Source organism: Mycteria americana, chromosome 9, assembly GCF_035582795.1.
Source record: "Mycteria americana isolate JAX WOST 10 ecotype Jacksonville Zoo and Gardens chromosome 9, USCA_MyAme_1.0, whole genome shotgun sequence".
Lineage (NCBI taxonomy): Eukaryota > Metazoa > Chordata > Aves > Ciconiiformes > Ciconiidae > Mycteria > Mycteria americana.
The window spans coordinates 31,785,698-31,809,258 of record NC_134373.1 but is presented as its reverse complement, the minus strand read 5'-3'; the positions used below and the strand labels follow the sequence as shown (position 1 = coordinate 31,809,258).

Sequence of the window (23,561 nt, the reverse complement as noted above, 5' to 3'; positions counted from 1 at the left end):
TGCTGATTTTTGATACTTGGCTTAATTCACTCAATACATTCTATAAAGGTATGTAAACAGTCCTGATGTAAGGACCAGAGAGATTTAAATGAAATCAACAGATCTGGACTGGTCAATGTTAATGTCTTCATTAACTCAGATACCTTATTTATCCCTGAGCACCTTAAAATTGTTCCCCCAAATCTCACTGAAGAACGTGTAACTTTCACAAGAATGTAAAACTGCATTTGGATAAATCTGTCTTACAAGTCCTATTTTCCTTCACTGGTTTAAAAAAAAAAAAGAAAAAGAACACAACCAAAAAACATGTCCCCTCCCCTTTGTTTTTTACATGTACTGCAATACCTTAAAAAAAATTCACCCTATCAAACAACATCACCTACAGACACACTACAGACTACAAAAATATTGCATAGGAGTGTCAGTGGGCATAGTCTCACAACATGAGAGAAAATGCTAAGTTTTCTTTAAAACATTATGGCAACATTCTAATTTATTTTCCTTTTAAAAATCAAGTGGTTTCACTTTATTTCAAAATTGTACAAAATGGCCATGGCTGTTTATAAAAAAAAAGTCTCTGTCTTGAGAATATGTGAAGTCTCAGGTGCATTAACAAAAGACCTGGAACCATTCACAGTGCAGCGGAAAGCTTCTTTTGAGGCAGAAACTACAATTCATCCTTCTTCTTTCCTACTCTTTCATGGTCTCTTTCTCTCAGGGTTCGCATGAAAGTGGTGAATCCAGACTCCTGGTTTTGAAGAAAGAAAAATATAGGTCATATTTTTACAAACAAACCAAAACAATGTGTCAAGAACACTTTTAGTTTCTGTATCCCACAGCAGAATATAAATTAAGGAGCGGTTATTGCTTCTGCGTTGCCTCATCGTGCGGTGCTCTGGTCCAGTGCTGCTCCACTGCAATGCAAGGGGAAAACCTTCATGCAGATTCCACATATCAGACTTTGAAGAGATGGGACAGAGAGAAAAAGGCCTTAAAACTCAACAGGACAAGGTAAAATCTGTCCCTAGAAGTGCCACTGATGCCTTTTTGTCAAAAACACTCAAAGACATTTTCAAGCCGCATTTGTATGCTACATGTGTCACTTTGAAAGCAGTTAGTGGGTAATTTGTTGGCTATACACGCTTGCCACTGTTCCTCATCCCTTAAACAGTTTTGTGCATGATCTTCCTCCTTTTCTACACATTCAGATGATGGGAATTACATTTTTTCAGGTTACTATCAGAATTATTGTCAAACAATTTCAAACCTGGATGCCTAGATGCCAACCTCTGTATTTCAACAACTTATGATTTCTGATTATCTAAGGCTGTTGGATGCCAGCAGTTTCCTTTTCCAAGGAAAGCTCTAAACACAACTCGCAGGCATTTCAAAAGGCTCAGATAGGTGGAGGTGTGAACACCTGTGTTTGAACACACTGTCTACTCGTACACCAACACTATAGTTGTCTGGGCAAGTAACACTGATCCCACCCAACGTGACCATTTTTACTTTTAAGCAATCCTGAAACACACCAGTCAAAACTGGTGATGAGGAGGGAAAATACAAAGAGTAGAGAACAACAAACAGAAGTCAAAGTTTGCCTTAAAACACTGTTGGGGAACAACAAAAAAATGCAAAACAAAGAAAACAAAATAAAACAGAACTAAACCCCAAAGCTGGGAAGCTTTTGAGAAGGCTGAACAACAAAACACTCTTCTAAAACTATTCACTATTCTTCCACTGGAAAAAAATGAAGTGACAAGTTTTGGCCATACATCATCTGGAGACATCTGGCAATCAACAGCCCCCATGAAAGGACTCCAGTTTTCAAAGCTGTGTGTCTGGAAGTCATTTAAAGTACACTTGGGTCAGTGGGTGTCCTGACTCTTCCTTGCTCAAGTTGCTTGGGGTGAAATGCCCTAAAATCTCTCCTCTGGAACTGCAATTCCCTTGGAGGTGCGGAGGACCCCTTTACAGGCTACCTCTGGGCGTCATGCTTTTCCCCATTGCCAGTGCTCCAGCATGGGGTGGCAAGGAGCTGAGAGCTCCTGCTCTGCTGGCCATGGCTCCTGCTGTAGCATGTCATGTTGCTCCCACAGCAGCTGACATCGCCTCTCTTCTTCCCTGCCCACGTGAAATGATGATACACCAGCTAGACCACACTGAACTAAAAGCTCATGGACATCTACTGATTTAGTGTCAGAATCAGGGAACAGAAAACAGGTCCCCTGGCTCCCACTGCTCTCTCCTGAGACTTCTTTTGCAAAGTAGTAGGTGGTTGGCCAAGGTGGTTCAAAAGGTGTTGTCATGCTGAAGAGAAGTCCTTTAAAAGCGCAATCCCTTGTTACTGAAACAGATTTGTGAACAGACCTGGAAACTCCATGGAAGGCACTGTGCTAAGCACTACCTCCAGCGTAACCATGATAGGAGATAACAAAACCTAATTTGATGCTGCACAAGCAGAAGATCATAGGTCCCAGGAGAGGTGGAGGGGGAACACAGTTGCCAGCAGCAGAGAGATTGTGATGTTCCTGTTGGGTAATTTAATTCTACCCAAGAAAGGGTTGGCTGCACGAAAGGGATTAGTCAGTCCACTTTCCAGCACAGGGATAATCACCTCCCAACTGCTGTGGCCTTAGAGCACTCCTATCTTGCTAAATTCTTTTTATCAGCCACCACAGATCCTTCCTTTCATATATCACTTCTATAAGTATGGGTTAGAAATACAAAAATTGCAGCTGAAATTTTACTTAATTGTTGGCTGCTGCATCCATCTTTACTTTTAAGAAAAGATCCACAATCGGAACTAAACACAGCATCCGTAACAATGCCTGGATCAGCACCATAAAATGGTAATTACTGAGGTCCTAATGCTGGAGAAAACTGGGAGGCGAAGCTCCATGAAGACTTCCTTAAGATTCTGACTGACAAAGAACCTCAGAATTTGGCTTTTTTCTTCATGCTTCTCTATAATTTGGTGAGCTGTAATAGCAGCAATAACTTTCAGGCAAGGCTTTTTTATGAAAATCACTGGATGGCTTGAAGACCCCAAGTTTTTCTTGCAGACCCTAGCTTCTCCAGGCAATCAATCACTGCTGAGGAGTAACCTCCCTCTAGGAGGTTATGACAAAGAATGCGCACAAATAATTGGATTGCTCCCTTATTTTCAGGCACTTTACAACCACGGAAGGCATTATGCCATTTCTGCCTCTTGTATTCATAGCATATAATTAGCTGGCCACAGCAGGACAAAAGAATGAAACTTCAGCCCATGGGCTAGATGGCACAATTTGTCTTTCCATCCTGAGCTCCAGGACTGAATCTGATTCAGGGCGAATGAGATATTTATTTTCCCCCAGTCTCCAAAGCACAGCTTTGTCCCTGCTCTAAAACCAATGGTCTGTCACCAGTTAGCAGCCTGGTGGTCCCCTAACACGTTTGTAGTATACGCATGATCCAGATCCAGAACTGATAGGGGTAAGTTCTGTATTTTCTGGCATTTCTGCACCTAGCAGCAGCCCATGCAATAAAGCCTTCACTTTCGCTTGGTCCAAATTCACTTGCAGACTTCAGCTTAAAGAATAAAATATACAACAAAGCATTACCAAATCTACTCCCTTTTCCTCTTCTCATGTTCCCAAAATAGACCAAGTATGTTCCTAAAGCAGAGATGTACAGGAGTGTGGTAAACAATGATTCATCCATGTAAGACAGTAACAGAAGCAGTTAAACATCCTTCCAGCAGGCTAAAAATTTACTCCGCAGTTTTCATTCGCAAGGCAGTACAGGCAGCGGAGACCTTCCTCCCTGTATCAGGTGATGACTCTTGCTTTCACTTACCCCTCTTTCTCCAGTATATTTTTCCACAAATTTCCCGTAGTTGTAATAGTTGAAGGTGGGGTAGCCATCAACCCCCTCCTGCTTACACAGGTCGTGATTCTGTCCTTTGGCACAGTCCACCGCAGCGTAGGCAATCTGAAATGCAAGAGAGCAGCATGAGGCAGGAGAAGACAAGACGAAGCAAGACTCTACTTCACGGTTATGCTGCTGCAGCTTAGACTTAACACTAGGAGAGACCCAAGTCTTCTGCCAAAAACGCAACGGCTTTTGTAACGGCTCAGCTGTGGAGGAAGATCAGAGGGTGGTCATCAGGTCAAGCCACACGAATGGAAGAGCAGAAGCCTGCTCCCTCCCAATGAAATGCTGCACTGCTCGCACAGCACCTGGCCTACGCAGCTGCAAGGCGTGTTCAACTCAGAGAGCAGAAAATCACCTTCCTACCTCCCCCTTGAGCACTGCGTTAGACTCCAAACGGGAAATCCAGAGGCTGTGTTAGTAAAACCAAATCCAAGCATGGCGGTCACAGCTCTGTCACGCTGCAATATTTTTCCTGCACTTTGGTTTCAAGTGATGAACAGTGACAGGGTGACTTTGATAATGGTAACGACCCACCTAACCCAACCTCCTTCCTGCGGCACGGCTCACGCTCGGAAAAGTTACCTCTTCTGTTCTTGGGCAAACGTGGCTGGTCACTTATGCAGGCTATTAATAGATTAAACGATTTCTACCCCAAATAGCTTTTGTAAGCTCCACTCAGTTCTCCCAAGGTCAAACGGGGATGGGTGAGAGGCCAGAGCACTGTCTACCAAGTAATGCCCATAGAGAAGAAAGTTGCTGGCTTGCACTCTCAGCCTGGGTTTATGTTTCCTTTCCTGTCTTTTTTCAGTCTGTTCTTTAAGGCAGGGACTGTATGTTACGTGCAGCCATTAGCAAAGTGGGCTTTAATTCCTTTTGAAACCTCTAGATGCTACTGTCACACAAACAAACCCTGAGCAGGAAACAGCCTGCCGTGCTCTCGGCCTGCCGGCAGCAGAGCAACGCCCTCCGTCCCTGCCTGCTTCAGCACAGGCAGGGCGAGGAAGCGCAGCCTCGCAGCCCTAGAGCACCAGCTCAGGCCAACCCTAGTTTAGAGCATTTGACATTTGAAACCTGAATCTGTGAAGTATTGAGGAGGGGCTGCACTTCACATTTCTGATGTTAAAACAAAATGCAATTCATAGGCTTCTACTTAAAGCGGCCGAGCCCTCTGCTGTGATTTCACACTGACTGTTCCCGCGAGCGGCAGTTCTGGCTCTGAACGTAGCCTGCCGCTTACGCAGGCTTGCCTTCACAGCCCCCTTTCATGCTCTGCTGAAGAGCAAGCAGGTTTAAGTACAAGCGATGTAAAAAACCAAACAAATTAGAGGAATGATTTTTGCAATTGTGGGTTACAACGTATCAAGTGCTAATTTCATAGCAGACACATCTTAACTTGAAATTTCCGTTCCAGGAGCCTCCTTCAAACAATCTGATCCAAATACCTTTTGCTTGCATGACTTTAGAGTTGCAGTTGAACTGTTCTTCCATAATTAAAAGATCACTTAATATTCCACAATGCCCTCCAGTTTCATGGTGACACTGTCAAAACGAGAAAACCTGATCTCATTATCCTAGCAGTAATTAAACAGATTGGCAAAGCCAACTTCAGTTAATTTGCTTGTTTTGTTTTGGCTTTGAAAGCCTGACAAGACAATACTCAGTAAGATCTCACTTGGGTCTGTCTTCAGATGGAAAGCACTATATAAAGTGAGCAGTGTTCTTACCTTAAATATTTGGTTTCTGTTTCCCCATTTTAAACATTAATAAGGCTATTACAGAAACAGGACTCTTGAGAGCTGTTAAAAACACATATGATCACACTTTTTTTTCTTTTTGTAAACAGAAAGACTCCTACTCATTCAGGGCCAGTTAAAATGAAAGGTTAGGAATAATACACTGCAAAAGAGTTTCATCTAAGTATTTATGCCTTCCTGACCTTAGCAGCCAGCCAAAATTTAGAGCCCTGTTGGCTACTTCTGTGTAAAGGAAAGCTTGCAATGGAGACTAACATTTATTTCATGTCACAGTATTAATGTAGAAAGAATACTGGAAGTCCTGGTTCCCTGAAAACAGAAGGAATAAATAAAACAATTTTTTTCTCACTGCTCTAAATATCCCACAGGGAGAGATTACAGCCAGAAAAAGGGGAAGGTATATGTGCACTCATCCAGATCTTAGTAGCTGGTCTGAGGCATGAAACTGTTGTGACTGACAACCCATCTGTTCTTAGATAGTGTCTTGGAGATTAAGAAAATTAGTTTTTAGTACATTGGAAGGAAGAGAAGCCCTCTTTATCTGTACCTCTCTAGAAACATCTAGACTGGCTTTGGTTGGAGCAAAGAGCCCAATTTCATTTACAAAAGGCTTTTGTGAGAATAGCTCCCAATGAGGAGAGGGTGCAGTGGAGGAATGCAATGCTGTAAGCCACTGTTAACCTTGTTCAGCACATCTTTGCTTGTTGCCTCAAAGCAGATGACTGATGGACTGTAAGGAGGTGGCTTCTGAAAGAAACGCTTAGTAGTCTGCTTGAGATACAGCGCTCCTCTATAGCATGTGGAAATCTAAGCTGGTCCATCTGTGCATTTGTTGTGCACTGAAATAATGCACAAAGATCCCAGTCTAAGTCTGGCCGCAACATTCAGATTAGCCTAATGCTATGCCTAACCTAATGGTCTAACGGCGAGAGACACATCTGGAGTGGCGTTTGGAGGACACATCCATGGTCTGTCATTCTCTGAAATGCTCCTGATGCAAGCTCCCACACAGCCCCATGGACTCACCGCTGCTCCTGCAAACGTCATTTTAGCCCAGCTCTTCAGAACACACGTTCCTGTCAGGTTATTTTTACAGGCAGTGAGAGAAGAGAAATGGCAATTTTCAAAAGCCTTGTAACTCATACAGACCTGAGCAAAATTTCATAGAGAGACATCTAATTCCCAAGACTGCATCCGAGGCTGCATTTCAAATGCCTGCTGCCAATGGTAGCTGAGTAAGAGTATTTAGGAGAGCCTGAGTGATTACTTTAGAGTGGAAATGTTAAGGCGGCCTAAATATAGAGGTTGCTACCATCTCCATGCACTCATTACCATAGCATCACAGTCCTAATTGTCTTGCCTGTCTCACAGCGGAAGATCAAATATAGTGCACTGCAAGAAGAGAAAAGTAATGCTGAAAAACACTTGTAGCAAAACGCACTTCTGGACTGAGGACCAATTCCAATCTCAATTCTATCAACTTCAGACAGCTGAACTCTGAGACATAGCAGAATTTCAGCAAACAGCACCAATGCCCTTTGCTTCATTCTGTTTGTGTTTTCATGGACCATGAATATTAAACTCAATTTCTGGTAGAGGAGTCTCCTACAGCAGTTTTCAGTTAGGGCGAATTACTTCATGACTACTGAAAGGCTGCACATAAAAAGATGCAGCCCACAAAAAGAAAGGCTTTGCTTGAGTCCTGGCTCAAGTGAGCAGTGATACATTGCAGGGAGGTTTTCTTCTCATTCTCAAATCTTCTTAGCAATGATCAGTTTTTCTGCATTGCTAAAGAAGGAAACTGAGTCAGGAAAAATAACAACCCAAAAAACCTCTACCAAAATGTGGTTAAAGACTTCTGGAGAATATTACTCGCAGAAACAATCTTCATATTTGACTACCAGCAACAAGTTACATGGAAGTTCACTGGAAAGCACAGGTTAGCAAGACCTATATGCTTTGCCTTGTAAAAACCCACTAACTTTATTCAACCAGAAATTTCAGACAGTTTAAGCATAAGACATCCATGATATGTATCCAGGAGCCAATACACTTAGCATCACCTCTCATTAATTCCCTCTCATCAAGAGGGAAAAAACCCTCTAAAAATCTGTGAGAGCAAGAAACTCTCCTAACACTGGTGTAAGATGTGTGTGTAAATATATACACATCCATTATGGAAAAACCCAGCGTAGCAGCTTTCAGAAGACAAGATTGATTTTATGGAGATTTTGATTGTTAGGGCTAAAATTTAATTTCTTGAGCTTTCCTAACTTTCCTCTAACCAGAGGGAAAAATCCACTGAAAAAACGTTTCAGGAAAAAAAACCCCTAAGTGCTATATCTGCAACACGCACAAAACTCTACAGGGTTATGGATTCTCCATAACCCAAAGCTGCACTGCCTTAGATATTGACAATACATCATTATATACAAGTTCTCTCTCCAGAGGCAATGCCGTTCAGGTTTATCACCATCCTGTTCAGTAGCTGTAGCAGGAATAGAACAATTATCAAATGAAAAGATAGTCAATCAGAGACTGTGGACCCTAGAGGAAGTTCCTTGGAGTACATCCAACTTTCTTAATGTTATTGGTAGTTCCTCACAACTGGTATGCAGCTTATAATAATTAATAATACCAGGTTAGTATGCATAATAACAATGCATAATAATTATGCATAATAAAAAATTAAAAAATAATACCAGATTAGTATGCATTTCTCCTTTATTCCATAGTCAGTATAGTTTAACACAACTCTAGCAACATTTGGGACTGGAAAATATCTTTATCTGAAAAGGGAAGTCCCACAGCAATGTTTCATGGTTTTACCAAAGAAGTGGGAGCTTAACTACAGAGCTGCAAACTTACCTCCTCACGGCATTAGAATGTGAGCAATGTATGACCAGCTCTGAAGGGCTCTTAAAAAAAGAAATAGAGCATGGCATATTGTTCAGATGAAGTGGTCTGATCATGAATGCCGAGCTATTGCAAAAATCAGAACTTTTCATTTAGGTGCTTAAATAGAAGTAGAGCTATGCTGAAAATGTGACCATTGATCTCCGTGTACCTCAACTGTAACAGAAGGATGATCTCATTTTTTTTTACTGCGCAAGTGTTAGAAGGAAAAAGAAGTACTTGGAACATCATCTAATCATACATCAGGAATCGCAGTTCCCTTCCAACAGAATTACGAAACAACTTTTTGCTCTAGACGGATCTTGCAGGTAAGGAACACAATTACATCCAGCGGTTCAAATGGATGTGTAGAAAATTGAAAGTGGGATCCCTTGACCTTCCAGGTAACTCCTCCTTTCTATTCTTAAACCTCTTTCATTTTAACAGTTTGTCTCCCAGTCACCCTATGACGATATAGTAATAATACCCCCTGCAATCCTAGTTGCTCTCCTGTTAAAATATGTACTGCCACACACTGGTTTATTGATTCAAGGAAATAAATCTCTGCTGGAGCTAATATTGACTTTTGTTATGAAAATGGAAGTGAATAACTAACTGAATATTGATTTGAGAGAGGAATGATATACAATAAGCTTAAAAAAAATTAAAATAAAAGTAAAATTGCAGCATGGAAAATAATGCTTCCAAGCAACATTTTTAAAGTATAGTCAATTCCACATGACAATTACCTGATTATTAGAAAAAGAAGGCTGTTGTTGCCAAATGTCTTAAAAGCACCTATGAATAAGACAGATGCGCATTCTTGTCTATGATTACTCTACAGGTTTCTATTTATATTACCTGTTCTGGATCCTAACGGCAGTTATGAGCTGGCCTGCTAAAGCTTGTTGCAATTCAGCTACAGTTCTCAATGTGAAAGGCCTTGCAAATGGAAGATTTCATTATTAGCTGCCCTCATGTGCCATAGCAGCATTACCATAGCTGCAATTCATCAGCTGTTCTCAAAGTGGGCCTATTTGCAAAGGGAAGATCCATTAGTAAGCATCATGATGTACAGTGCTAACATCACCATATTTAAATGAGTCTAATTAAAAAGAAATTCAACACATGCTTTTTAAGCAAATAGGGATCAAATTCTTGGCCAAAGTAAAATATTAACTCATTTGGGTAACTCTGTACAGTGATTTGGTGGGTATAATGATTTTAAACCATGGTTCACAATACACATTGGGGACTCACCAGTTTCACTGCTGCCTTGCAGCCCCCCGCTAGCACCCCAACTCACCCTATTAGCTCACCCTTTCCAGCAATCTCTGCCACAGCTGTTTCTGTACGAACTCACTAGAACCCAGTTGCAGTGCTCTTATTTAGGTCAGTGCATTTGTACAGGAACAGTCTTCTGTGAAAATGGAGAAGACTGGTCAAACAGCAGCCCCTTTGGGGAAGTTCCAGAGATTTGTTACTGAGACGCCTTGAAGAGTCAAAAGCTTTCCATCAGCAAATCCAAGCTGGAGCATCACAAATCAGTTCCTTCAAGCTGAACTTTAGGACCAGCCAAAAGGCAGAATGCAGATTTTTTTTAAGATTTAGCTGGTGCCCTTTCAAGAGTCTCTGGAGCAGATAGTGAACATGCCTTCCTGCTCTTCAATCTGTTCAGCAAAGTGACAATCCTCACATTTGCATTTTCTGACGTACACTGGTCATGGCCAAAACTCGAGCTGTGGAGTGCAGGCTAAAGGCTTTCCCCTGGCAGCTGTATGCAAAGACCACAGCACCCCAAGGCAAGAATGCTCCAGATGGCTTTTTTTTTCCTTTTTCTTTTTAAATAACTGAAAGCAATATGCTAACTGCTTCACTGGACTAGCCTCTCCACTGATCTGGTCTTACTGGCACTGAATTTCTCCAGGTACCTGGAAAGACGCAGAGGCTCTGGTTTACGGGTTACACCCAGAGCTGTGTTTTGCAATAGCCACACGACTGCCCTAGGCAAGCGAGCAGGCTCGGGATTTCTGCTAAAACCACCAGCAGTGATGTGGCCAACAAGAACTGACATTTTGGGGCCAATGTTCCCAGCATTGCGTTTTTAAACTCCAACTCCAGCAGTGCAGATGATGAAAAAGTACACAGCATTACACACAGCCCTGGGGGAGGGGGGGCTTCTGTGCCAAAACCACCCCCTTACAGTGAATCTGCACAGCCAAAGACACGTATTTAACAGCTTCAAGCTCTGCTCATCTTCAAAATTCCAATGTAAAGACTCAAAGTCTCCCAAAGGATATCTTTTAAGATACCATTTATAACCAATTCAAGGCTGGAATGTTTTTGATTGTTCTTTGGCTTCTGCAGAATTAAATGTTTAATTAAAGGACCACCCCTACTGAAAAGAAGATACAGTTTAAATGCTACCATACTCTGTTAAAGTAAAAAAACCTTTCTCCAGAGGGAAAAAAAAAGACACTACTACCGACTAAAAATGAAAATTAGTAATCTTTCCCTGTTTTTGAAAGAAGAAATACTTCTTCCCTCTTAAGCAGTAACTTTACAGAAGTTTGAAACACTATAGAACTACAAATTAGCCAAAGTTTGAAGGCTCAGCCCAGTTTGAAACATGGGAATATGCCCTGTGCTGCTTGTGGGAACAGCCATGTGCCCGTCTGAAGTCTTGAACAGGTTTATTTTCTTTTCCACAAGGGCACAAACTGGCAGCAAGAAGCACCTTGGCAGGTTGTGGCTGTACACAATTAAATAGGGCTCCCCAGATAATCAATGCCTGGCACTTTCGTAAGTCACTGGGGTGGAATAACATCGTCTTCCCTAATTGCACACACCTCTTTGAAACTGTACCAGCCTTAATATTCCCTACTGGCTCTCCTGTTCCAACTCATTACATTTTATACCTCCCCACTTCAGCCTTAAACTGAAGTCAAGAGTTGCAACCATCAATCACTGCTCTGCTCTTGGAGTCCCTTTCATAACCTGCAGTCTGAACTGAAAGCTTCACAAGCCTGCATTTACCACCACCACGTCCAATAAACTGCGCCATGATTCAGATTGCTTGTTAATACATCCTGGGGCTCTAATAAGCAAGTTTCACATTGTTTGGTACATTTGCTTCATCTCCTCTGAAATTTTAATGAGTTTAGGAAAGAGAGGCTTCACTGGGAACTACCAGAAAAGTGGGAAAACAAGGATACTTTCTCAGAGATCTTGGAAACAAACAAGTAACCAAAAGGCATCTGAGAACACAAATTTACAGCAGTAAGAGAACTGAAAGCTGCATGCTTCTAAATCTTCTGTGTGCCAGAGGGCGTAAGTGATGGACTTCTAATTTTATGCAGTTGGTGATACAAGAATGATTTGTTTCTTATCAATCTGATGCATCTTTTGTGAGTTACAGAAAAGATGAGAGGAAAAGAAAAAAAAACACGACAGAAATTCTTCTGTTATGGTAGCAGGCAGATTAATAGGGCTATAACTGGTACAAAATTACCTCTTCATTTAGAATAGAATATAGAATAGAATAGACTATTCCAGTTGGAAGGGACCTACAACGATCACCTAGTCCCACTGCCTGACCAATTCAGGGCTGACCAGAAGTTAAAGCATGTTGTTAAGGGCACTGTCCAAATGCCTCTTAAGCACTGACAGGCTTGGGGCATCGACCACCTCTCTAGGAAGCCTGTGCCAGGGTTTGACCACCCTCTCAGTAAAGAAATGCTTCCTAATGTCCAGTCTAAACCTGCCCTGGTGCAGCTTTGAACCATTCCCATGCGTCCTGTCACTCAACGCCAGGGAGAAGAGATCAGCACCTCCCTCTCCACTTCCCCTCCTCAGGAAGCTGTGCAGAGCAATTTCCCTATTAAATTGCCAAATCTTTTCGATGCCACACCTAAACACAAAGCAATCGTGAAGTTGGAACAAATTCAGAGATCAGAAATACAGTTCACGGAAAGATTAAGTGGTTTTCTAGCTAGTTATCTGGTTAAATCCAGTGGCTCAAGTGTTTTTTTTTTTAATCCCAGGTATGCACATACTCAGTTAAAATGGTTCAGCTGATGCAAGGAAATTAACTGGTGTGCTTCAGCCATCAGATATATTTTCAAGGCAGAAGCACAAGTGTCCTAGAAGGGCCCGACATCCTTGACTCAAGTCAGCTAACGTACAGCAATATATTACATTTATGCTACACAAGCAAAGATTAGTTATATGATTGAGGTCCTCAGGACTGTCACACAACTTGTGGTTTCTCCACATGCACCCCAACAGCTGACAAAAGTTGAAGGGGAATGGAGATGATGTAAATTATCTTTTATTAATCTTTCAATGAAAAAGAATGTGTTTCACTTCCTAAAAAAGAACTCTTACACAAAGAATTAAACAGAAAAGACAACAAATTAAAGAAAACAGAATAGGTTAAAAGTGTAACTCAGTTTGACCAAAAAAGATATAACCCCTAAGATGCAGATACATTTCTATTAGTGTAACAGCAATTTTATCTACAAGCCCACCACCTTATCAATAAGCAAAGCCTATAAAGTACAAACGGTGGAAAACATTCTTAAATATCTCAGAAATAATTAACAGCAAGTTACCTTTCGATCTTCTTTAAAGACTTCAGCAGCAGTTGTAAAATGTGGAATGGCATTTTTACAGTGGGGACACCCTGTTTGACACAGGAAGAAAAAAACAGCATCAACATTAGTTGTAAATAAGATACTGGGACAAACTCAAAACACAAGGTGAGTTAGTGGAAAATTTGTATTAAAAATAATTCCAGACAAGAGTTCTCCAGTTCTGGGAAGAGCAGGACAAGGCATCTGTAGACCATGCATCAGCTACATGAACTTAAGCATATGTTTAAAATCCCTCTGACTTCAAGCAGTTTAAGCGTATACTTACAGTTACACAACATCCCATATCAGGACCACGGTGCAGGGGGCTTTTCTCTATCACCAGTCACTTAAGAGCATTTTGAGATCGCTAGCCACAAACAGACAAACCCTTTCCCTGCTGCTGTACCTCCTCATGGGTATTACCGTGTAGGTTATTACTGCTGTTGCCACAGATAACCAGCTACATTTGGACACGGGAATAAAGACAGCACAGCTGTGAACAGGAGGAGGTTGGAAGTTGGAAAGGAAGTTGCCGGGAGCATTTAGAAGTGTTTGGGAGTTGCCTGTGCTAGAGCCAAGGAATTAGGAACACAAGGGAGGGGAAGCGAAGCAAGTCCAACAGGCTACACATCTTTCACTTATGGAGAGCAGAGGTGCAGTCCCAGGTTAGGATGATTGCTGCTGGCCTTCCTGGAAACCTTCCTCCTGTTCACCACAAACGGGCAACCCCAGAAAAGTTTTACAGACACAGCACAAAAGAACCCCACAGCTTTGTGTGGGAGATGGACTGATACTTGTTTGTACCATCGCTGCATTGAACAAAAGGCCAGTTCATCCTTTGCTTAAACATACACTAAATTTACTCAAACATTTCAGAAGAAGGCACAGAAAGGGAACAAGAACTGCTCTCTTGATTCAAGATTCAGATGCAAGTGCTCTTAATTCAGAAGCAATGTTTATTGTCTACGATTAACCTAAACTACTCTCAAAATATCAATACTAAGCCAGGCTTTGAAAAGGAAAGTACCTGCATACGTGTAACAAATTACTTTTTTCAAACACAGCATAGAGATTGTTCCCAAGCAAAGACTTGGGACACTATTTTCTGCTTAGGTGCAGGGAAAAAAGGAATGGACACTCTTCTGTCAAACCTGTATAATGCAAGCAAAGGCAAAAAAGTTCATCCTGCTATTATTTCTGGATAGGAACAGAACAGAGCACAGAAGAATTGCTCACAAGCTCCAATTACAGCTTATGCTACTGTTGTTTACCTGCATTTTGCAATGATGAACAAGTGGCTGTGTTACTTTTAAGTCAGTACTGAACAAATGCCCTCTTAGGAGGCTTGCAGCCACCCTCTCATAAACTGCACTCACTCTTTTAGCTGACAAGAAAAACAGTATCTGTGCATAAACACTGCACACCCCTTTCCACAAAGGAAAGGCTGCACACCCCTTTCACCTACATCAAAATGCAATTTCATTGCTTACATGCACTGCTTTGAATTTTAGAGTATTTTTTTCTTCAGAATAGGATTTTGAAAGCACTGCAATGACACACGTGTATAAACACACTGAGAGTCTATGCAGTAACTAAGAATACAGGAAAGTCAAGGGGACATTTCCTGGGAAACTGAGGCACTTCTGCAAATCTATCTTAATGGCTTCAAACTCTTTACGCAGCATAATGGCAGTCTATCCTGATGGCAGCTGTGTTTCAGTGGGAGATACTACAGGTCCTCTACAGCTCGCAAACTATTAACTTTGTTGAGTTGTTCGGCATTTGCCTGGGAGGAAATGGTCAAGAAAGAAAAGGAGGAGGAGGAAATGAAGAAGGAGGAGGAGGAGGAGGAGGATGACCCTAGGGTTCTAGGCTGCTCCCATGTCCATCAGCCCACTTCGGTGACCCACGTTCTCTCTCACCACTTGCATGTCCTATCTGCCTGATACTGAAAAGCCTTCAGGTCAAGCCTGCCTCTTGACACATCTTGGATAATTTCCTGTACTGTGGGGTGACTGCCTCAGTTGACTTGTTAACACTGCTCTACACAGGTAAATCAGAACTGGTGACAACATCTAAAAAGAATTCCAGAGGAAAAAAAAAAAGAGAAAAATCAGGCACCACTAAAACAAGAACACTTGTTCTAGTCTACATGCTTACATGCTGTAGTTTACTGGAAAGCACTTCCAACTGTCACGCTAAAACATAAAGGCTCCTAAAAATGTAAACCTGTCAGGTTCCCCTTTCTGCTTATGACCTAGAGCTTGAAATTTAGATTTCACCAAACAGCAACTTTCAATCCTTCAATAAAAGATATTGCAAGAGAAACACGAGACTTCATGTCTTCTTAATCCCCTTTAACACCTTTACGATACATCAGTCGATGTGTTTCCCACCTCACGGGTGCTGGATCTGCAGAGGATGGGGCATTTGGTAAAGCCTCCCTCTAAGCCCCCAGTAAAGTTGCAGCAGGTAAGAGCTCTCCACGAGCCACACTCTTGAAGAAAACCAGAGCATGATTCAACAAATAACAAGCATATTCTTTCAGACACAGAGAAGTCCAATGGCTATTAAAAATGCAAGCTGCCATTCTACAGGGGCCAACAGATGGCTGGTAAGAAAACAGCCCGAGTGGCTGTTTAGCTGGTGACTGCTCAGAGAAGCATCAGCAGCTGCTCAATGTCCCTTCCACCCTAGTGAGTCACCACTGCACGTGCCGCTGCACGGTGTTCAATAGGTGGCATCGAGAAGGGCTTTGAGCGTGGTTCTCCGCAAAGATGCACATCTTGTAAGGCCAAAAAGGAAGCATCCGATGATGTAGACTGTTACGGCATTTTGGAAAAGGTAGGCAAAACAAAACATACTTTGAGGTTGTGGTCAATGACACCACAGAGGAGAGGAGCACCATGTAATTCAAAACAACCGATAAAGGAACCTATGCTCACAGCTTTTATTTCCTCTTCTGTGTTATCTTCTCATCTTCCCACTCTAATACCAAATGACAAAAAATTACTTTCATTTACCGATCTGAAGCTCCATCCCTCCTCCCCTCACTTCTCTCTTGGCCCAACCTTCTTTCTTTACTGCACTGTGCTTGCAAAACTAAAACACAACCATATGGCTTTTGGCAGAGCTGACTCCAAGTCCAGTAGGCATTTTGTTAGCCTTGGACATCCATCCACGGAACAGATGTGAATGCTACGCTGAATTCCCAAGGAGTTTCAAGGAGTCACCGAAAAAGGGGGAAGAAGCACATCATATGGAACAGCAGAACTTCATCTGTTACAACTTAGAAGGATTGCCAAATGCAGCAAACACTTGGAAGTCACCCAACCCAGTCATTCTATTTAAAGCACACATGCCAAAAAAAATAAAAGCAGAGGTTGATGTCTTCATTTTGACAGACGGAAAACTTGTTCTCCCCATTCCCTCTTCACACTCACTATCACACGTTTATTTTAAGTGTTAACACTATCTTCCAGATTTGAAAGTGCAAAGAAAGGAAATGTACTGAGCACTGTACATGAGGATAGGAAGTGTGCAGGCTCCTTACAAAGGATTTTCCAGATGGGCTGCAATGGAAAGAGATTAAACTGGTGGCATTTGAAGGTGTGGGTACGGTGTCAAGAATCAAAAGGTCCTGCCCCTTCTCAGTAGTATTTATAGGACAGTAAGTCACTCTGGACTAAAGAAGGGGGAAGATTCCTTCCATTTCATTTTAGTTGAATAACTTGGGTGCTATGGTAGGTGCACAGGCTTCCTACAAGGCCAAGAGGTGGACTTCCAATTGAGCAGCATTGGAAGTAGCACTTCTGGGAGCACAGCCTTCTAACGTAGGTGCAGGGCTTTGTTTTACCAGGTTTTTTTCTTCGTTTTTACGATATCAGATTGTCAAATCTGATATCAGCAAGGTTAACAGCAGATGTGAACTGAACAGTAATTTCCTCTGCCTGACTTGAGAAATCTGAAAGAAACCTGCTCCTGGAACATCCAGCCTTTCCACAGGATCCCAGCACTGGCGCTCAAAACCTCTAATCGCTTCTGCACATCTCGAGCTAACTTCATTTCCTAATGCAGAAACACACTTGCATCACCTGGCAGGAAAGCAAGAGAGCTTGACATCTAATGCACATGCGGTAGCATGTGTTAAGGCCGTTCTCCATTCCCAATCAGCAAATGATACAGCTTTATTACAGTTCTGGCCAGACGTTCTCACCTCTCTGTGCTCAAAATTTTGCACTTTGGAGGCCCCCCCACGCAGCTCGTGGTGGTACCTGCTCTGCCTGACCGCTGAAGGCTGCCGGGGGATGAGGGCTGCCTGCTTAAACCACAGGTCCATGGATCCATATGAGAACACCTGCAATAGAGGGGTTCTAAGTTCTCTTTGCCTTTGCACTACATATTTAAAATTTTACATGAACCCAGTATTTTCTACAGGTTTCTTCCCACCATTCATGCTGTAAAGTTGCTAAGAGCTGGGAAGGCACACGGCAGCACAGTCACGGCGGGCACCATCACATTCCTCACCTTGAAAACCAAGAAGTTCCTGACTGACCCAGTACATGAAAAATATGTTTTCTGTGGGTAAAAATACAAGAGGAATGGCTGATGAACAGTAGACGAGGGAAATCAAGTAAGCAGGCTTCATTCAGACCCATTATCACTGAGGGGGAGAGGGAGTCAGATTAAATCTCCTCTAATTAGAGAGGCATTTAAAGGAAAGCTAGTGGGTCTTTTGGAAGATGAAGTGATGGAAAATATATAGCCCAGCTTATTTTCCGTGGACGGAATTTACTGATAGCAGGAAAAACTACACAGTACAGCATCTTCTCTGGGTGTCTCTGAGGAAAGAACCAATGAGCCAGTGTTGGTTTGGGCACAGAAAGGTGTTGGAGAGGCCAGCACAGAAGTTGGCCATCACATGGGGAAACAGAAAAATTTACTAAGTGCTCACATCACCTTGCAAACTATTTGTTTTTTAAACAAAAATCAGACCGAGGAAAATAAATATAAACCCATTTGTCCATTTGTCAGGTGAAGTAAGAAAGACACAAAACTAATATTAAAAACCAAGTGCACATTGCCCCAAACATAAGAGTAATCAAGCATATGTTATGGTAGCAATTCAATAAATCCACAGAAACAATATCCTGTATTCAGAATTGTAAACATTTCCCATAATTGCAGGGTCCCATGGGATGCAGAAGAGATGCAAAGAGGATTTCAAAGCAATGGAACAATCAAGTGAATAACCTACATACCTTTATTACATTCAAATGGAGAATTTTTCATTGGACAGGGTTTCTTTTTTTAACCAAGTGAATTGTTTAGAGATGATAGCAAGGCAAAAGAAAAACTCAGAGATTCTTAAAACTTTAATGTACAAAAGTATTAGGGCCAGATGACAATTATAAAGATGTCTCCAGAGTAGTGCATGAAACAGATGCACCTTGTTGGACAATAGTCACCTTATTACATTTAAAATAAAATTGTATGAAATGTTCAGAATTGCCCAAAGGAATCAAGTTCTCTTTCCAAAAAACACAGGTTTCTACTTGCTTAAATATGAAAAACGTCCTTTAAGTTACTTCATGCTTTGTTTAATTTGAAACTACAAAGCCCAGTGATATAATATAACCTCTCTACAGCTGAACAGTACAAGGTTAATTCAGTTTCCTTAGAAGAGTGGAAGCTGTATTAGCATAGCACATAGAAGAAAGGTGAAGCTGTTTTTAATGAATATAAATCAAAAGCTAACAATTTGTACAAAATAGATAAAGGAAGCAAATGGACATCAAAGCAGTATCTACAGTCAGCAGAGGTAATAATGATGTTTTAAGTATATAAGGGGCTTTAAATGTATTAGAAGCAAAAGAAATCCAAACAATACTAGCAATATAGCTTTGAAAGAAAATGATGGAGTTGTCAAAAGGAACTTCACTGAATATATAAATGAAAATATTAGTGTAGATGTGGAGAGGGCCTCTATGCCTGGCACTCCAAAATGCTGTTTGCACTTCTGGGTCCACAAATCAAGAATGAGTTCAAACTGGAGGGGGCTCAGAAGACCCATAAGAAAACTAACAGGACTGGAAGGCGCGTTTCATGGCAAAGGGAGTCAGGAAGCTCAGTGTGTCAATAGCTTAAATTCAAAAATGAAGAAGTGACAGAAATCGAGAAAAGTCAGTCTAGTTTTCATTATAACGAGCTATTCAAGCTGGATGCCAAAGGCTAAGTAACCTCCAGAGCTGGCTGCATGCTGAAGCCAGTCAAATTCAGACAGGAAATTCGCATTCCCCATCACTAGTGGTTTTTAGTCTGAAAGGAAATGGTTTTCTAAAAAAGATGCTTTCACGCAGTGGTTCTCCACCTGATCAGACTGCAGCCTGTCCTTGACTCACATCGCTGAGCTGAAACTGCTACAGAGGTGATACGGTTTTGCTGTCCTTGTATCACCGTCTCCTGAGCAGCCGGGAGCTGCAGTGTGCCAGCAGTGCCGCACAGGTCGGGCGAGGACGACAGCCCCTGCTGACCCTAACCTGAGCATCCCAACTAAAATGGCTCTACACCAGTGCCGATCAGGCATTTTGACTTCACAAAGCACTACCTTACACTTTTTGCCCACCATTAAAACATAACAATGTATAACCCCACCCATGTTGTTTCTGTGTGTGCTTTTAGCATCTTGTACATAATAAAGCCTGGTAAGTAAAGTAACAAAGTGGTATGCATATAGTTTAGATGAGATTTTTCAAAGAGATAGTTTAAACATGCATACATTTTAATGTTGTAGACTGTTTCCATACAAATATACTAACCTAAACTGTCAGTATTTTCATAGCGCAGTCCTGGCCAACTCCTTAGAGGGGATCTGAAAGCCCAGCGATTTGTGAGACCGTGGCATTTGTGCTGTCTGTGCTCTGTCCTCACAGCATGAGGAAGGGCTCTGCTCCCCCTTCAGCCCCCAGCTTCCTTTAGTACCTCTCAACGGGTGATCTCAAATGCTTTAACTAATATCAATTAATTACGCTTCAAATTGCCCCTAAGAGAGACAGACGTGATTATCCCCCTCTGTCATTACACCCAAGGTTAAATGGAGTCAGGAAGAGGTTAAGTGACTCTCAGGGTTCACAATCCTGCTTGACGGAGAGCAGGGCTGCAAGGTGCTGACTCCATTCACTCAACTGCAAAACCATCGGGGCCTCAGAGGGCTCAGCACGTGGCAGGATGGAGCCCTCAGCGTGCCAAGTGCAGAGCAGGGAATGACTTTCTGATTCCCCATCTCTGCTTGAAATCATCACCGTCTAAATAACAGGGGTAGATACTGCCCTCCGTTATTGGTTTTTAAATGACTGCAATTCTAAGCAAGTGAAAGCAGCACATTGCGCAGCTACCAAAGCAAACCCGGGAGCTTGTAGACCGCAGAGTAAAGCAAAGCCTGTTTCCACTTCAAGAGTTCCAAGTGATTAACTAGAATTAAAACAAGAATATTACTTAGTCAATCAAGGAAAGACAGGCCACAGACAGTAATTGCACAGATAAGAGCTGAAAATGGGTATACTGCTTAAACCAACACAATTCATGTAGCTACAGAAGTTACTGAATCCACAGGCAGATTTGAGAAAGGCATTTGGAGATGTTACTGAAAGGTTAATTCGCTTTTGTTCTACCAGTAGAGAACTGGAGGGCCTTTTAATTGAATATCTGGAACCAAAGCTCATTTTATCACATGACCTGACACATAGCATAATCTTATTTCCAAGACACAAGATATTAGTAATTGAAAGGAGGGGGATTCATCCTTTGATTTGAAAAAGGTCATGAGGTTTTCAGTTAAGCATTGGGTCAACCAAGGCTTGCCTCGCTACTCTTGACAACAGGCAACCTACTGCCAATTTGACAGCCTGCTGGTGGGTTTTGTTGCTTTTTCCCCCAAGCTATCTGAACCCTTATTTTGTAGCACTTTGGAGGTATACAGAGGAGATGAGGGATACAAAAACCAAATCTTTGGAAACCACAGCCTTAGACATGAACAATTGCAATAGCAGCAACAAAGTCATCAGAATAGGCCAAATTGCAAAGGTGAGAAGAGGAGAAAGACTCAGCACAAAACTCCTGGACTGTTTTATCCACTACAAAAGGCAAGGATACAACTGACTGCAGTGAATTACAAATGACATGACAGCACTTGGCATTTGGCAACAAGCAATCCTTTAAGATGGAAAGCTGCACAGCAAGCCACCTCTGGACAGAAAGGGTTAAAGAGCAATAGTTATATCCAGACAAAACTTAATGCCAGTTCCAGCAGACCTGGATTTTCCAGATAAACTGTGTCACGGGCCCGCGTGGCACAAACAAAGCTGGTAGCAGCAGTTAACCAAGTCAGCATCAGCCTTGGTTAACTGCAAACATAGCTAAAGAGCAAACGAAATCATTTTGCCATCTAACATGCCAGTGGATGCAACTGGTAATCAGAAGATACACTGCTCTGAGTCAGCAGCGGTCCAGCAGAGCACTGGGGGAGGCACCGTTCAATTACGCCTGCGCTAAGGGAGGCTCAAAAGCAGCCCCTGTTATGATAATGTTGCACCACCAGAAAAAGCATCTGTCTTATTAGAAATGGGTTTGATGACAGTGCATAAGGATGGGTGGCATATTCATAGTTAAATGTCTCCTAATGTACCCCACACAGACTTTACATGACATTGCACCAACACAGCTGTGTGCCTGCGAGGAGAGAATTTCATGGGGCAAGGGCATGGACTTCCCTCCTCTTCCCCTTCTCACAAGGCTGAGCTGTTTATATACAGGTAATGTTCTTCACACCAATTCAAGCAGCTGTAACATTTTAGGGTTACGACAGATCTAAAGCATGAATGCTGTTCTACAAAACAAGAGGAGCTGGATCACCCCAATAAATTTAAGTTTAATGCCACAGCTCCACGACAGCCACCTCTGAGCAATCCCGTCACAGCTACGCGCAGTCCTGTGAAGTGCCTCAACTTCTGAGTCGAGAGCAGTTAAAAGTGTTCTCTTGGTGCTAATTAATATCCTCGACACAAACACTGGGGCTAAGAGCAGTTCTGCCAGCCTGATTGCAGAGACCACTCTATAAATTCATCCTTTATCAAAACCAGCCTGTTAATGGGCTCTGTGGCATCAGCACTATTCACACCGACAGGAACGCACCTCGCTAACGCGAGCCTGTAGCAAGAGCACCACTAATGCAGGAGAGAAACCAGTTAGCGGCAGAGCTAACATATCAAAATTCTGCAGTGCCAGCTGACACAGGATTTAAAGCCTCATTATCAGAGGATCCAGACCTCACTTCTGCCTCAGTCAACAACCAGAAAATCTTTCCTGCAAGGGTTTTTGCCTTGAAACAGATTCTTTCTGTTCAGCATGTTTTTAATAATTTTTGATAGCTTAAGCTTCATTTACAAACACGCACATTTTGTTCGGGCTCTTTGATACAGCCTGCTAATGAAAACTTAACAAGACGTGCTTGCAAGCGACGGGAAAACCTCTTGGTGGGAGCCAATCCGAGGCCATCATGGGACACTGAATTCATCTGTGCTGCTGCTTTGCTCCGTGCATCTGGACCCATTAACTCAACTGTTGAGTATTTTAGCCTCTCTGTGCATCCTTCATACAGAACTATGCCACGCAGGTCTGCTCAGCACTGAGACCCAGACAGGTCATCTCAGGCCCAGCAGCCACTGGCTGAAGCCTCACGGTCAGCCAAAATTGCCGTGTTTTGTTACAGCAGTCCGGCTTAGCCAGAACACAGCATTATCTCACCAAACCGTCCTGTGCAAAGGCTGAGATATGGTACCACCAGCTTTCTCCCAGCTTACTTCAAAAAATGGGAGGGATGAAAAGGAAACATTAAAGCTTTCTTAAGAACAGCTTTTTGACGACAGCTTGGGTCCCACGAGCAAGCTAGCAGGGCTGGAGGAGCATACTGGCCCTCCTGGCTGTTAGTATGAATAGCCAAAACACATCTGCACCCACTCTGCACGCAGCGCAACCCACTCTGGCAAGGACTCTCAGCTAAGCGCTTTTTTTGTCATTGTATATTCCTCGATGCATAACTTGGACAGAAGAAACTGGGCAGTTTTTATTGTAAAAAGACAGAGAAGGAGCATACCAGGATACAGAATGATTAATATTTTGAACAAAGCCTGTGGGTAAAATTAATGCAAGTTTGCTTTAGCTCTCAGCATTTTATGCACCGCTGATGAAACACACAGGAGTGGGCAGGACTGATTTAGTCAGAACTGAAGAAATGTGATCCCTATCTGATTTCTTACTTACTTCTTTCTTACTTCTTACTGATGGCCAGGAGACAACCCATCAG

At 42.3% G+C, this 23,561-nt stretch overlaps 1 protein-coding gene across 2 annotated transcripts in view; it reads right to left on the bottom strand.

Annotated features, from left to right (window-relative positions):
* Positions 1 to 268: 268 nt before the first annotated feature.
* The window catches only part of PDIA5 (protein disulfide isomerase family A member 5), a 102,845-nt gene continuing 79,552 nt past the window's right edge, over positions 269 to 23,561 (bottom strand). The window contains exons 15-18 of one of the 2 annotated variants that reach the window (XR_012777032.1): positions 13,181 to 13,251; positions 5,361 to 5,457; positions 3,841 to 3,975; positions 269 to 748 (exon numbers count right to left, since the gene is read on the bottom strand). Coding sequence is in view for 1 of the 2 variants with exons in the window: in XM_075511481.1 (XP_075367596.1) it covers positions 668 to 748; positions 3,841 to 3,975; positions 13,181 to 13,251 (287 nt within the window). In the remaining variant the exon portion in view is untranslated. The remainder of the gene's footprint in view (positions 749 to 3,840; positions 3,976 to 5,360; positions 5,458 to 13,180; positions 13,252 to 23,561) is intronic. The other variant, XM_075511481.1, reaches the window with a different exon arrangement.